This window comes from Suricata suricatta, chromosome 5 (assembly GCF_006229205.1).
Source record: "Suricata suricatta isolate VVHF042 chromosome 5, meerkat_22Aug2017_6uvM2_HiC, whole genome shotgun sequence".
Taxonomy (NCBI): domain Eukaryota; kingdom Metazoa; phylum Chordata; class Mammalia; order Carnivora; family Herpestidae; genus Suricata; species Suricata suricatta.
Window position 1 is genome coordinate 31472138 of NC_043704.1, and position 16399 is coordinate 31488536.

The window sequence follows — 16399 nt, forward strand, 5'->3', positions numbered from 1 at the left end:
AATTTTCTTAATTCACATATTTAAAATGGGGTTTTAAATTCACACCTTATAATTTGGGAGAGATGAAGAACTTTTTCCTCAATAAATGATATTTTGGGGGTGCCTGGGTGGCTCAGGCGGTTAAGCATCTGACTTCAGCTCTGGTCATGATCTCACGGGTGTGTAAATTTTGAGCCCCGCGTCAGGCTCTGTGCTGACACCTCAGAGCCTGCTTCAGATTCTGTGTCTCCCTCTCTCTTTGCCTCTCAGTTTCTCTCTCTGAAAAAAAAATTAACGATTAAAAATTTTTTTAAATAAATGACATTTGGGTTTTTATGCACTCTGTGAAGCCAGCTAATATGTGGTGGCTTCAAGACTCTCTCTACTAAGACATAGTAACCACCAGTTACTCCTTGGCTTTTCACCCAATCGTCTCTTCCGGCACTAAGAGGCCTAGGTCTGGATCCAAAGGTTGTCATTTGAAGGAAGCAAACGTAAGAGACTCTTAAATATAGAGAACAAGATGAAGGTTGAAGGAGGGACATGGGTGGGGGATGGGCTAAAGGGGTGATGAGGATTGAGGAGGGCACTTGTGATGAGCCCTTGATATAGTGTGCAAGTGACGAATCACTTAATTCTACACCTGAAACCAATTTTACCATATGTATTAACTAACTAGAATTTAAATAAAAACTTTAAAAAAAAGTTGTCATCTTACTCACCTTTCTATCTCTTGTATAAAGCTCATAGTAAGGCTCCAATTAACCTTCCATGAAAAGAGGCCATCTCAATATTCAAATTTTCTGAATTTTTATTCTATTTTAGAAAAGAGCTAATTAATCAGTTATATATTTTGATCTCTAACATCAGGCTTTTCATCAACCTACAGATATTCTGTTGACATTTATATTTCAAATCACCAGTCTTCTATAAACGTGCAGACTGTGTCACTGAAAATGCCTCAGGAAAAACCAGGTTTCCGTACCTCTTCATAACTCTGTTGAATCCAATTGGGACAGATCATATACTTGGAAAATACTCAGAATTGATTTTATTTTTATTCATACATTGTTAAATATAAGTATTAATAAACAATTACTACATTCACAAGGTTATAACATCAAAAAGTATAAGATAGATGTAGTGAAGCTTTCCCCGTCTGTCTTTGCCTTCCCTGTTTTGTTTTTTCCACAAAGGCGTGTGTTGTTATTGGTTTCTTAGGTATTCTTCCAGAGATTTTTTATGCCCATGCAAGCACATTCCAGCATGATCTTTTCTTTTTGTAATTAATTAAAGCATATGCTGAATATTCCAAATGCAACTCTGAAATTGGCTTCTCTAAAATGCCTTCCTTGTTCAATACAAAGTTTCTCTCCTTTGAACATTAAAGCATTTTCGATGTACCTCTAAATGTAGTTCCCGGTTACTGAATTTTTTTCCTTTTTCTTTCAGATTGTAGTTTTTGAGTTCTCTAACGGAACTCTCCTAAATCTCTTTAGCACTTTGAAGTCAAGATTTCAGCTTGAAGTATCTTGTACTTCTAAATGTGTGACAAAACACATTGCAACAAGAAAATATGCAGTACATATTTATTAAATAAGAAGAAGTGAAAGGGACCTGGCTGGCTCAGTTGGTGGAGTATGGGACTCTTGATTGCAGGGCTGTGAGTTCAAGCCCGACACTTGGTGTCAAGATTATGTAGAAATAAAAAACAATTAAAAGAGATAGATGATTTGAAAAACTCTTCTGTTATCCAAAAATGTAGTTACAACTAGAAGTGATTGGAAAGTGAGGAATCGCTAATGTATCTGGGATCAACTAAAGCAAAATTAAACACTGTGTTAAAATCACCTTTTAAAAGTGAGCTGAGTAAGAGGCACCTGGGTGGCTCAGTCAGTAAGGTGGCTGACTTCAGCTCACATCATGACATTTTGGTTCTTGGGTTCAAGCCCCACAAGGAGTTCTGTGCTGACAGCCTGCGGCCTACTTTGGATTGTGTATCTCCCTCTCTCTGCCACTCCCCTGCTAGCTCTCTCTCTCTCTCTCTCTCTCTCTCTTTCCCAAAAATAAATAAACATTAAATTGTGTTTTATTTTTAATGTTTACTTATCTTTGAAGGAGAGAGAGCATGAGCAGGGGAGGAGCAGAGAGAAAGGGAGATACAGATTCTGAAGCAGGCTCCAGGCTCTGAATTGTCAACACAGAGCCCAACACTGGGCTCGATCTGACAAACCATGAGATCATGACTTGAGCTGAAGTTGGAGGCTCAACTGATTGAGCCACCCAGGCACCCCAATTTTGTTTTTTAAATGAACTGGGTAAAACTGGTCAAACTTTAACTTTTTGATTGGGAGGAATCACATTTGATTGTCCTGATAATACTTTATAACATAAGTAATATCTAAATATGTTTGACTTACAGTTATACTATTATATGTAAATCTCAACTCCTATATTACTCAAATAATTATCATTGTCTACTAACAATTGCATAGAATTTGACAATCTGACCATCAGGACTTTGAAGTAGGAAATATTTTATACACAGTGTTCTTGAATATTATTAACTTCTTGACAGAGGAATTAAAAATTGACATTGAACTCACTTAAAATTAGATTTAATATACAAAAATAGAATTGTAAGGCTCTCTTTATTTATTAGCACTTCTATTTCCCAACAGCAATCATAATTCTCATTTATGAAGTGCTTTCTTTATGTCACACTGTGCTTTATAAAGATTACTTTTTGAATTCTTTTTTAATTTATTTAATGTTTATATAATTTTGAGAGAGTGTGTATGAGTGAGGGGAGGGGCAGAGAGAGAGGGGGGGGGGGAGACACAGAATCTGAAGCAGGCTCCAGGCTCTGCACTGTCAGCACAGAGCCCGACACAGGGCTGGAATTCAGGAACTGTGAGCTGGTGATGTGAAGTCGGACACTTAACTGACTGAGCCACCTCGGCTCCCCGCTTTTTTAAATCTTTCTAACAATCTAAAGACATAAGCTTTATTATCTCCATTTTATAGATGAAGAAGCTCAGACTGTGTAAGACCATCTGGTTAATAAAATAGCAGAGCTGAGACTGAAACCCAATCCTTGGACTAAATCCATTTTTTAACCACAATGCAATATTCCCTCCTTGCCAAATAGTAGTATTTTCAAAAGAATAAATTAAATAAAAGTTCCAGGTCCCATGAAAGCACATGGGCAAATGGTGGAAAGGAAGTAGGATACATTTCAGAAAGATAAAACCAACTGAATGAAGGTCCGATGGTGGAAAGGAGCTTGTTTTCCAGGAAAAGCCAGTGTGGGTTGAGTATTATGATTGAGAGGCAAGGACAAGACAGTAGAGGATAAACTATGTAGAATTAAAGATGGGGGCAGGTGAGTCTCCCATCTGGATTTGCTAGAACTGTCCTGGCATCATTCTGAAGAATGCTTCCTTTTGCTTTTCCAAAGTGTTAATATGTAGTAAAATATGGTGATCCAATTTACAGGGAAAGTTGAAGATTTTAGGTTTCACAAGAAATGAACAATTTTTTTTCCTGGCTTCTTGGGATATTAGAAGGAAAGTGAGAGATATTTTGGTCTACACTCCATACCTGGTACTTTGATCCACTGACAAAATCCTTGTGATATACTGAAGCCATCGTTCAGGGGAATTTACTGAAGCAAAGTTATTTCTTTTAAGTAAATGTGTGGAGAAACATGCCAGGGCAGCATTAAACATGTGCTTTAGACATCAATGGTAACTATGTGTAATATCTGATTATTTGGGATCTACTAATTATTTCAAAAATTATCCTGTCTGCCAACATCAGATTTTCCTTTTGTTGGCCACACTTGAGGCATGATGGCCCTCTGTTCAGAACAGTTATAATTTGACTGCTTGTTGAGAACATCAAGAAAGTGTCTCTAATTTTACCACTTATAGACAATTTTGGGGATAAGTGTGGTGAAGCAGTTGATATTTTGTATATGAAAATGGCCAAAATTTGGGATTATAATACTTTGTTAATTTCAGTAATCTGGTATCACAAATACCCTTGATTAGGACAAAATAAGGAAGGTTTGATGGATTCTGATAATCCTTACGTATCAAGTTTTGGTATCCTTTCAGGTACAGAAGTTAAAACAATCACATGCAATGAGGTAGTTATCTCTATGTAGGGAGTTGGCACCTCTCCAAGCAGGAAGTCACTCTTTTTACTCTTTGTCTTAATTTGGGAATGAAAAGTATTACTTACCTTGTCCTCACAATAACAGTGGAGCCTAGAGAATTAAAATATAGCCAGAGGCTCAAAAGACAATTTGATTTATTCCCTTATGGCTGAGCATATACTCTGGATGGCCAAGGATGACTCCAGCATATTGTCAGAGGAAGAAAGGGATTTTTTTAAAGACTTCCATGCTTAAGATGACATCTTTCTCATTTTGTATAAGATGAAGTTTTGATTAAAGTATACATGAATCTTGAAATAAATATTCAAACACGTTTCGGGAAAATATACCTACAATAAATTTTCATCATGAAAAGTCAGTATTTCTTACCCTAATACAATATTTGTTATTGTTTTTCTTTTATCTTTTTTTTCTTTTTTGGGGGGTGTCTGCTTGTTTTCATAAAGGATATGACAATGGGTGGAGTGGGGGTGGGTTGTGGACTTAGCATCAGGAATAAGTGGAATTGTGCTTCTCATAGGTAAACAAAAATTATCAAGCACATTGTTTCCAGTTGTCAGTGGTGTTATATGAGTTTTCTGAAATCACTTAAATGTGGTCTTCAGCACATTTGCATTCATAAAAAGTGCCTGGGTATGTTCCTTGCTTCTTCTCCTGCTCAGCTGTCAAAACATGGTGATGTTTTTGAAGATTTATGGTAGATGGGTAATGAGATTACTGAATGTTAACTGCAGCATTCAGAATTCATTTGGTGGCAAAAGAAAAGAAGGTTACTGGGTCTTTGGGTTAGAATAGAGAAATGATAGAGCTGGTTTTAATCAGCCAATTTGAAATAAATATACTGTATTCTGGATTAGGAATGATTCAAGCTTTGTGTCATGTAGGAATCAAATACAGCATTTCTAGAAGAATATAGGATGTCACGTTACATGCTTTTCAGCAAAATTCATGACAGTTTAGAATAATGGACATATTTTGTGGTATGGATATATGCAAATCTGAGTATTGGATGAGAAAGACTGAAGAGTCCACAGGCATGTGAGACATGAATTTTTTTTTAATGCTTTCATCGTTACATTAAAAATGTAAATAAGTCTCATGCAGTTGGTCTATGTTTCTGTGTAAAAAAAGAAAATAAGCAATGTGCTTTCAAAGTGGTCATTTTTAGGTTTATGGATTATAGTGGTATAGGATAAATGGATACCCTCTAAATTGGACCTCTAGTGGTTATGGTTGTGAAATGTGTTGTTAAAATAGGCAACGTGATGAAAATTGTGAAATCAGCATAATTAAGTTAAAAGTCCAAAAATGCATTATAATACATATTTCTCTTATTTAGAGATTTCACTGAGTTTAAGGTAGAGGGGGGAAAAGATAAAGCAACAGTAGTTTAGAAGTAACTGGCATTCTTGACAAGGAAGGTTGACCTTGACCTTCTTCTCCTTCCAACCCTCATTTCATCAGCAGGGGTGAGATTACTTTGAGACCCTGCCAATAGGTAATAAATAACACATAAATTCCAGGACACCCTTGCACTGTAGGGTGCCCTAATGTGTAATAATCCTTAGACTATTGAGTTTATAACTCATGACATCTGGCAGTTACTTGGCATTGTAATTCATGTTGATCATGCACATCAGAATACACCATGGGAGAGAAATATTGGAGCAATAACCCGTTGATACCAGGACAGGGTGGAATGGCAGGAAGATGCTGTCGAGATTGTGTACCTCTGTGAACTACACAGTGTTGGAATGCTGTAAAAACTAACGCCTTCAGATAAGGACTAACAAGGCAGGAGGAGGGCAGTAATCTATGGGGATCCACGGTGAAGCAGCACATTAATATTTACTTGAAAGCACTCTTTATTCCTTTATTCAAATTGACAGATGTAGCTATACAGCAGTAATGAAACCTGAAGTTGGAATTTAAATATGTACTCATGTTTATTTTAAATGTAAATGTGTACTTAAATAAATATATTGGATTTCATTTTTTTCATATCTACATATATGATATTCAGTCCTCTCAAACTTTTATTTTCTTTGGTCTAATAGTGAGGATTAAATGAAGAGGAAGAAAAAAAGAGAGAAGGTAATGGGAAGTAATGGGCAAACAGAGCAACACGCAAAGTGGTTGTAACAAGACTTCCTGAAACCTAGGAGCCCAACTGCTTTGGCTGAAGACTTGAGGCTCATGGGAAATGAACCAGATTGAGAAGCTAGAAGCAGACAGATGGCTATTTGTAATCAGTCTGTAAATATAAATCTTATAAAGATGTTGTGATTATTTATTTGTTTGTTTATGCTCAAATGTAGATCTAGAGAAAATAGGAGGCAGTATTATGAAACTTGACATAATCTGGTATTTTCCCTTGTTACCATTCTGAGAAACATTATTTAATGTTTTTTTTTTTAAAATGCTAGCTTATGTAGTTCTGAATTTTAAATTCAGTGTGCTATTTTATTTCATTACCCAGAGTTGTAGGTATCTCTGTAACCAAGACGGGCATTACCCCTAAATGGAGCAGGTGCTAGAAGGAAGTTGTTTGGGTAGCAGAGCTGAATATTTTGAGGGTGTACAGAGGAGATTTTTCTTCTGAACAGAGGAAGGCATTGCCTTGAACGTGTTTAGACTGATACCTGCTGTTCTAGACGCCATCTTTCTCCTCACATACTATATTTGGGCCCATCTCTAAGATGCTCTCATCCCTTTGAGCTCTCTGTGATTCTGGAGATATCAATTCCACATGAACAGTTTTATGGATGATGGCACTTTAAGGATGAAAAAAGAGTTGATTAAACATTAATTAGCTTCAATCCACAACTTCCTCCTAAACTAATGGATGGAATATGCAGATCCCTGTCAAATATCAGATGCTAGGCTTTGCCAAAAATAGGACTTCCAAATGTTGAAGGTATGCCAACTGCCAGCTCCTTAACTCAAACCAAAGGCAATGATTGCCAGAAACAGGCCTCGAGTCTGCTGTGGTCAGATGTCACCAGTTTGCCGTGCCACATGTGATCCAAGAGTTTATGAATGATCTCAGCACTTGGTCCCCAAGGAGAACATATGCATTACAGAGGTTACGGATACAAATTACAGAGAGCAAGATGTTTCCATGCAATTTCTAAGAATCCTTCAGCAAGTTTTAAACATTAATGGAAAACATTAAGGAAGACTTGGCACTCTTAGCAGGACTTCAAATTATATTGCTGGTGAGGACAGAACAGAGCTAAAAAAAGGGATTCAAGAATAAAGGCTTAGCTAAGAAATCTGGAGCTGGCCAGTCCTCTTGTGAATTGTGTGTCTGTATGTTTTATTCCCTGCAGAATTACCAGGCTTCACAAAATGCGAGGACTTGAAAATGAACAAGTCACAGGGCATCCTTGTTTATTCAGCATGCTCCAATTCATATCACTGGTTTATCTGGATCATTTGCTGAGTGAATCTGCTTGCACAGGGAGTCTTAGTAGAGATGGGGAGGTGGGGGTGTGAGCATCTCATTTTGGAATTGTCAGCTGCAGAGGTGCCAGAGTGTCAGCTTGCACAGCGGTAGCAGGATGCCTCCCCACTGAGTTCTTTCTTTCTCATTCCCCTTCTGTGCAGAAGAAACCTCTTATGACTTGTCCCCTAAATATCAGATTTTATCATCTAGCTGATGGCTAGCCTCTCCGTTCTGACTATATTTTGTTTGATTATACCAAGTAAAATAAAATAGTTTGGTGTGAATGATGATTCCTCTTTTAATTTACTTGGTCTTTGAGTCATTGGAACTTCAGAAAAATACAGAATTATCACCGCTTTTCAGTAGGGACCTTTCAGTTACAAGGGACAGATCAATTTAAATTGGTCTACATATGAAAGAAAAGTTGTTTAGATCTTGTAACTAGAAAGCCCAGATTTAGCAGAGTCTTCAGGATATATTTCCCCAGATAGGTCACCAGAACCCAGACGTTTTCAAGTGCATGGCCTGAATCTCATCCCGAGACTGGAGCTCCCCCTGGGGTCACAGCCTGGCTGTCAACAGGAACCATTTAATGCTGCAGGAAGAGACAGTGTTCCTTCCTCAGAAGTAGAAGACCTAAGATTCACACTGGTTGGCATTACACCTAATCATTCTCTGCGGTGATATGGGTGGCAGTGGTGCTGGTAGTGGTAGAAATAGGGAAACAATATGTACCCGCTGTAGGAATGGCTATTGTATTTTTTTTCTTGTCCATTATAGTGCTGATAGTATAATTTGTTCTAACAGTTTTACTGGTTGACATAAATCTGTTGTGTCTTTGATGGATTGATTTCTGACCTTCTTGAACTGACTGGGTTTTATTTTAGATATTTATGGGCTTATAGGTAGGCAATTCAAGTATTCTGTCTCTTAAATCCAACCAACTTAAACTGTTCTTCATAAATGATATTTTAAAATCAAGTTGAAATGTTTTGGTTTGTTTAATAATAAGAAAAAGACTGTGACACACCTCTTGAAGAGGAGTTCATCGATTCAGGCTATCAAGAACACTCGATGGGCTCTTCTGATGCCCTTCAAGATGGGAGCCCATCGGAGGCTTACCTAGTCCAGTGTGAGTATAGAAGGAATAACTTTTCTGATGACTGAGTCTGAGGCTGGCACTGAAGGAGCAATATGCATTTGAAGGAAGGGACAGGGAAAAGTTAGGAAACAAAGACCTATCTGGGGGAGATTTTCAAGCAGGAAGACTACCATATGCTAATGTACATTGATAATTAGACGTTCCTCTGTATGTTTTCTACTGAGAAGTCTTGAGCCACACAGCTGTGACAGCTCCTGGGCACATAAAGAGAGAAACCCTGCTGGCAAAGAAACCTTGTTATCAGCATTGCTCTGAGTTGCTATCAGTTTCTACTCCTGCTAACAATGCTTTTAATTATAATTTCTTTTTTAGATTACCTTTCTCATGATCAATTTAGTTTGTCATGGATGATGTTTTTTTATCCAATGGTGTGTATGAACACTTTCATCAGTAATATCTCTAGGCTCTGTACTTCTAATAACTACTTGGAAGCATGCATATATTGTAATTCAGAAATACATCTTTTGGTTTCTTAATTATGTAGCCTCATCTCATTGTTATTACTAATTTGTCTTAATAAACTAAGATGGAAATGTCTGAGTCATGATTTGCCCTGCATATGTTGACAAAATATAAAATAAAAATGTAAAAAATGGTTATAAAATATAATATACTTTATAAAACATAAAGACATAATATATATTTTTAAAATTCTTGACAGCTATTGATTTGATACAGAAGGGAAAGGACTTGGTAAGTGAAAGAAGGGAGTGTTATGAGGAAAAAACAGTCAAAGTTGTAAGCTATAAATGCACAACTAGGTCTAAAACTCTTTCAGGACATTATATTAGTTACCTATTTTTGTGTAACAAACTATAAGGCTTAGTGACTTAAAATAGCACACATTTATTCTCTGTGGATCAGGAACCCACATATGAGTGGTCTTAGTCGTCTGCTGTAGGATCGCTCACACAGCTGCTGTGAAGGGGTTGGTTAGGGCTGTGTTATCATATGAAGGATCAATTAAGGAAGCTTGTGCTCTCAAGTTTACATGGTTGTTGGCAAGATTTGGGTCTTAGGGCTGTTGGGCTGAAAACCTCATTTCCTTGCTTGCTGTTGCCTTTAGACTGTTGTCAAATGGGCCTCTTCTTTGAGCTAAAATGCATCTTCATGATCAGAGGAATTCTATGAAGGAAGAGAGGGAGTGACAGCGACAAAGAGACAGAGTAAGAAGGGTGCAAGTTATAATCCTTTATAACCGAATATTGGAGACGACATTCCATGACTTTACAATAACCTATTCATTAAAGGCACGTCACCAGGTCCAACTCACAAAACAGGGGAAGGGATTACACATGAAAATAAATGCCAGGATGAAGGGATCATTAGGGTATATTAAAGAAAAAGCCTACCATAGACATTATCATGTCATGCTTGTTTTATATTTCTTAACCATTTATAGGACAATGGCAAGTCCATTGTTGTGTTTAATATGTTGCTGGAGAATTGAATTAATTTGATACAAATCTTTATGTCATGACAATGAACTATTTTATCAAACACAGAGTAATTCAAAACTTTCTGATCTTCCAGAATAACTTTCTAAGCTCCAGTGCATGTTAATGTAAAAAGAATCCAAATCTAACCCAGGTTATGACTAGCTAGGTGAACTCTTATTTGTGGTTTTCAGTTCATATACAGAAAAGAAATGGTATCACTAAGCAAAAAATGAATTAACTGGATGTTACAAAAACCCCAAAGAGCATTTTACAAGTTGAAGAGGGTACAGTACCAATTATACTATTATCTCACCCTACTCTCTGAGTGAATAGCCTGAAAGCCTAAAATTACAGTTGATGTTAGATTTCTTGGCTTCATTTGCAAATTGGAGTCATTTTCTTTTTGTGAATACCATAAACACATGTTACATTGTTTAAGACTAGCAGTCCTTAGTTTGTTATGATATTTTTCTCCTTTTTGTCCTCCATGTCAAAGGACCTTTTTTTCCTTTCCCTTAATTTGGCTTGTTGCAAATTGATGTAACACTGTGTTTCTGAATGATTTGCAATGGCCTTAAGTACCATTTGAGCAGAGGCTTTTTGGCATGTCATTTGTTAGGGGACCAGTTCTAGAGAAGGTCCTTCAACTGGCCAGATGTGTCGTTTTGGAACAGATTGAGGGCCTGCCAAAACACCATTTGTTGCCGGTACCGGATATTGTAGGGGTGCTCACCACTGTTACCATATTTTTGCATGTCTTAACATTGCATAAATAGGCAGCTGTTCTGCATTTAGAATATAAATGAGTCACCAGCTTGCTTTCCCAGGAGGATTTACCTGCAAAAGGGAACCACAGAGTTAACCCCTTCCCATCCCCCTGCATGAATGTCACATTAAACGCACTCTTCTCTCAGCCCATTCAGAAGCAAATTCTTATGCATATAAATCACACCTCTCTTGCCAGCGAGACAAGAGAACCAAAAAATGTGCAGTTCACCATGCTAAAATGGAACATATTTCCTTAGCAGCAAAGGCAGTAAATTAATCAGCTTATAAGCTGAGAGTGAGCAATTTGTGCTGAATTCTTTCTTACCATTCCTTCAATAAGGAGAAAAGGTTCTCTAATCTCTAAAAGGGCCATGACTTCATTAAGATGGAAAACCGTGTTAAAGGATGTGTTGCAAGAGAAAAGAGAAGAAAAGTCCTAAAAGTCACTCAGTTGTCTCTCTGGAGCTATTTTCAGGCCAGGGAAATTTTATTTATTTGGAGCATGACAATTAACCTAGAGACTTTGCCCAACAAAGGAGCAGAGTGCTGAAGTGGGTCTCATTATAGGACACCAAAGGCGGCTGGTTTGACCTAATCCACATTTGTAGCAGATGATTTACATAACAGACTAGCAGAATCTACCTAATTTTGATTTCAAATAGCTTAACCAATTTATATATATGCATAGATATAATACAGTGTGTGTGTGTGTGTGTGTGTGTGTGTGTATGTGTGTGTGTGTGCGTGTGTGTGTTGCCCTTAGACATCCTTAGGAAACAAAGTTGTCAGTGTTGGAATATTAAATAATAGGAACGTCAAGGCAGCTAGACAAAGCAAAGGCAGCTGAGGTATATGGTGTGTTCCTGGTCTCAACAGGAACTTTTTTTGAATGTTTACCCTAAAATATACATGGCCCTTATTTGCTAAAGAAATGCAGTGTCCTGCAATCTGATAGGGCCAAGTCATGTCTCCAAGCTTTTCATCCTGCCAGCAGAAGAAATGCACACATAGATAGATAGGTGACATTTGGAGAGCCAGAGATGCCAGATTTTCGGAGGTTACAATGGAGGTCCAACCTGCTGTTCTCCTAATGAAAGGAGGGGAAATTCAGACTGGCCAAACCACTATAAGGGATATCTCTGCTCTGAATGTCACGCTGCCCAGATGTCACTTGGCAGGTGGAGATGCAGCAAGAATGAAAATGTAGCCCTGTGTATGTGGGTGCTAGTGCGTTGCAGGGTGAACAATGAGTCTATCTTCTGAAGTGTAATGAAAACAGTGTTGATCTTGTCCATATTCATGTCATGAGAAAGGGCGTTCTCAGAAAGTCCTCACTCCCCTTTCCCCCCAGACTGACACGCATACATGCTCACAGACCTTGTGCACATGACTTGTTTCGGGCTTCTAAGTATAACTTGACAATGTATTTTAATGCATTTATATACATATGTGTATATATGTTTTTTCTTTACAGATAATAGGATCATACAGCATAAAGAGTTCTATACCCTGAATATTTAATCTCAAAACTGTATCGCTAGCCTTTCTTATTTTCCTTAGACCTTGCTTATTTTTTAAATCAGATTTATAGCAAAGGCGCATGATCACATCGTCAGCCATTTCCCTATTGAACATTTAGGTTGACTCTAGAATATTCTAAGATGGACGTGGCTGTGTTCTCAGTAAATATTCAATATTTATTAGAATGAAGGAAGACCTGAAGTTACTTTTGCAAAAGAAAGCTAAAGTTGCTGTCATTGAATTGTCTTTCAAAAACATTGAATTATTTTTCTTCAGTGTTACGGGATGACTTCCGGCAAAATCCCACAGATGTTGTGGTGGCAGCTGGAGAGCCCGCAATCCTGGAGTGCCAACCTCCCAGGGGACACCCAGAACCCACCATCTACTGGAAAAAAGACAAAGTTCGAATTGATGACAAGGAAGAACGAATAAGTGTGAGTTAAATTAAAATTAATGCCTACAGAGACTGAATATCGGGTCTTAAAATGGATCATTTTATTCTTTTTGTTATTGTTAGTAAAATTGTAGAACTGCAGGGAATGTTAAATACCATTTAGACTGCATTGAAAGGACTGAGAAAGAGTAGCCCAAACCAAAAAAACTTTAGGATGAGACTTCAAAGAGACAAAAATCATATAAATCAGGTATAGATGATATAGTAATAATTGTACTCCTCTGAATATATAAATATGTCTTTGCAGTACAATATTGATGACCTAGTTTTTTTAACATCTCAAATACATTTATTGATCATGCCATACTTGAATGATAAAGGGTAAATGATGGCTGTAAGCCATATTACCTAGAACATTTCTTTTGCACCATTTTCAAAATTATAAGAAAATAATTCGAGGTAATAGGTACTTCTAGCACCTTTCCCAATTTCTCAATTTAATATTTATAACTAAGATGTTATACATTAATTCATCTAAAAGTTTAAGAGGTATCAAGTAAAATCAAAGTAAACATGACTGTTTTGGTTCTGCAGTTTAGCTCTTATAGAAAATTCATCTGCTTTCAAGGGAAATTGATGATTAGGTTCATCATAATTAATATTCAGAACAAAACCCCCAGCACATGGTAAAGAGGTAGAGAAGGGGAATGGCATATAATTATTTTATAGTTTGGGAGAATCCTCTCCACTTATTTGTGACACTCATGGGAGCCAGTTGACTGAAATAGTAGATAATGCCTCAAACTTCTGACATTATTCTTAGTATAATTTTTATATTTAATACAATGATCAAGCATAAATATGCTTTATTTAAAATCATGTCTCATTTAACGGAACAAATGTGCCATTTCTATCAAATATCCATAGAGTCTGTGTCTATTTAAAAATGTCTTATAAATGAGGATTTTTTACAGGCACACTATGCTTACATCCTAACACAGAACCGGATAAGAGATCACAACATGTATTCATATGGTTCTGGATTGAACTCTTGACACCGTGAGGATCTACACTGGGGAGAATTTGGCTCTCTATGGTCTGTGTTTAGGTAACAAACATGAGCATGTGCTCCTGGTGACGGAGTTAACTCAATAAGGAAGGGTTTCTAGTTCGTGTTTGCATCATTTACCTTTCCCTTTGTACCAACCACCACAAAATCCGAACACTTATAATAACCATTTTATTTAGACTGCAATTCTGTGGGTAAGATGACAGGTCTTCATTCTGGGCGAGCATGGCTGATCTTTGCTAGGTTTTCTCATGCTTCTGTGGCTTGTTTCAAGATGTGCTGGCTGCTGGAGGATCGAGGGTAACCTTACTCACATGTCTGGCAATTGACCCAGTTGGGCATCTTGGTTCCTCTCTTGACCTATAATTTTCCAGCAGGCCTGCTCCGACTGGCTCCCAAAGTGGCTTCAAGATTCCAGCTGCAGCAAAGGAAGCCTAAGTCTCCATGTGCGGGCGCTTTCCTTCTATTGAAACATAGCTTTAGTTTCATCCATTAAATCAAGCCATTTTGCCACATTCAGCTTCAAAGGGAGGAGAAGTGGCCTCCATTGCCATTTTTATAACTTATGGTTTATTATACTCCACTTACCTAATTAAGAACAGGTTGATGGTCTTTTTGTCCCATGGAAAAACGAAGTTGAAAGGTTTTCTTCTGTGACAAGACAAGTTTTAGAGCCTGAAATATCCCTGCCTACGTGGATTTTGTTTGCCTGGGAGATAAAAAGTAACAGACAAAACCAGCGTGTTGTTATCTCATATCTCTTTAAGAAAACTCAGTCATTGTGATGTGCAGATTGTTGATTATGGTAATACAAAGAAAATAATTGGAAAAGGAGCTATGAGTTGGTGATACACTTACTGAAAACCTAATTCTGCTTCAATATCCTCTTGACCAAGTATACATTTTAGCAGATACATTGGTGTATTCAGTCAGTAAATGTGTCTCCTTTGGGAAACATTTAGGGAACACCTTTTAGAAGCCAATGATTCATACCAACTCATACTACTCATTATCAAAAACATGTATTTATTTTTATCTCACATGCCCTCCTCTTCAAAAATTATTTCATAAATACAACTACAGTGAGACACAGACAATTAATGCTAACAATTGAAATGTAAGCTTCAAGAAAGCAGAGGTTTTTATTATTTGGTTTAGTACTGAATCTCAAGAGCCTAGAATACTGCCCAGCCCGTAGAGGTACTCAGTAAATGCTTGTTGAATCACTTTGGATCAGATGGATTCCATTATATTACCAAAAGTAGGTATTTAGTGCTTCTTTCTAATAGCAAATAGCAATAGCAATTCATTCAACCTACTTCAGAGTGAACACTAAACATAGGATTTAATAGAAGCAGTAACAAGGCTCAAAAGAAGACCAGATCAGAGAGAGAATGCCTGCCCAAACACACTTTCCAGAAAGGGAATATAGAGGTTTATCCTGAAGGAGAATTTAAGAGAAGAAAAAACACATGCCAAAATAGTGAAAAAATTTTGTGTCTTGACACTGAGCTATTTCCTTGAGTGGGAAAAATATTGTGCTTAAATATTCAAAATTATTTATTAGCCATATTCCTTTGCTCTTTATTTTTCTTTCCATTTCCTCCCTCCCTTTCTCTATTTTTTTCTTTCTTTTATTTTCTGTACCTTGCTTTTCTTTTCTTCTTTCTCTTTCTTTTTCTTTTTCTTTTTTTTTTTTTAACTTTTAACAGATTCGTGGTGGAAAACTGATGATCTCCAATACCAGGAAAAGTGATGCAGGGATGTACACCTGTGTTGGCACCAATATGGTGGGGGAAAGAGACAGTGATCCAGCTGAACTGACTGTCTTTGGTAAAACTCTCTTTTAAATTATAAATGGGAATTTGTATATACTTTTTCTTTGACTGTAAATATGTTTGTTAATACTAAACACCAGGTCATACAGGGACACTGACTATGACTTATGGTAAGTAGTGAAGGACTAGATTTGTCTTGTCTTCTGGTTTTATCTTTCAGATGAAATCTTTGATGTGAAAAAAATAGAACTTTTGAAACAATAATTCATTTACTTTGTTCATATATATTTATAGGATTTTGCCTTTCATCAGAATTTTTTAAAAAATAGATCTTTCTCAGATTCTGTTTGAAGTATTATATCCATCTAAAGTTTATCCACTATGATGTAATTATTAAGCATCTTTTATGTGTAAGACACAGAGTAATTTTTTTTAAACAGTGCGGTGCAAAGACATTTCACTTATCTTCTGATTTTAAAAAATCTCAAATTGAGATATTTGCAGTTTTAGCTTACAATAAAAAAAATAGCTATACAAATGCACACACATAAGTACATACAATCAAAATTATGGGGAAAAACCATAAACTTTCTTGCTAATGCAGGCAGGTTGGGTCTAAGAACCCAGGGGGGTCTCAGAGGACCATCCAAGGGGGTCC

General features: G+C 37.0%; 1 protein-coding gene across 1 annotated transcript in view; it reads left to right on the forward strand.

Annotated features, from left to right (window-relative positions):
* Window positions 1-16399, forward strand: part of ROBO2 (roundabout guidance receptor 2) — a 591892-nt gene that overhangs the window by 399914 nt on the left and 175579 nt on the right. Inside the window, exons 3-4 of the mRNA XM_029939142.1 lie at window positions 12777-12934; window positions 15676-15796. Coding sequence (XP_029795002.1) covers window positions 12777-12934; window positions 15676-15796 — 279 coding nt within the window. The remainder of the gene's footprint in view (window positions 1-12776; window positions 12935-15675; window positions 15797-16399) is intronic.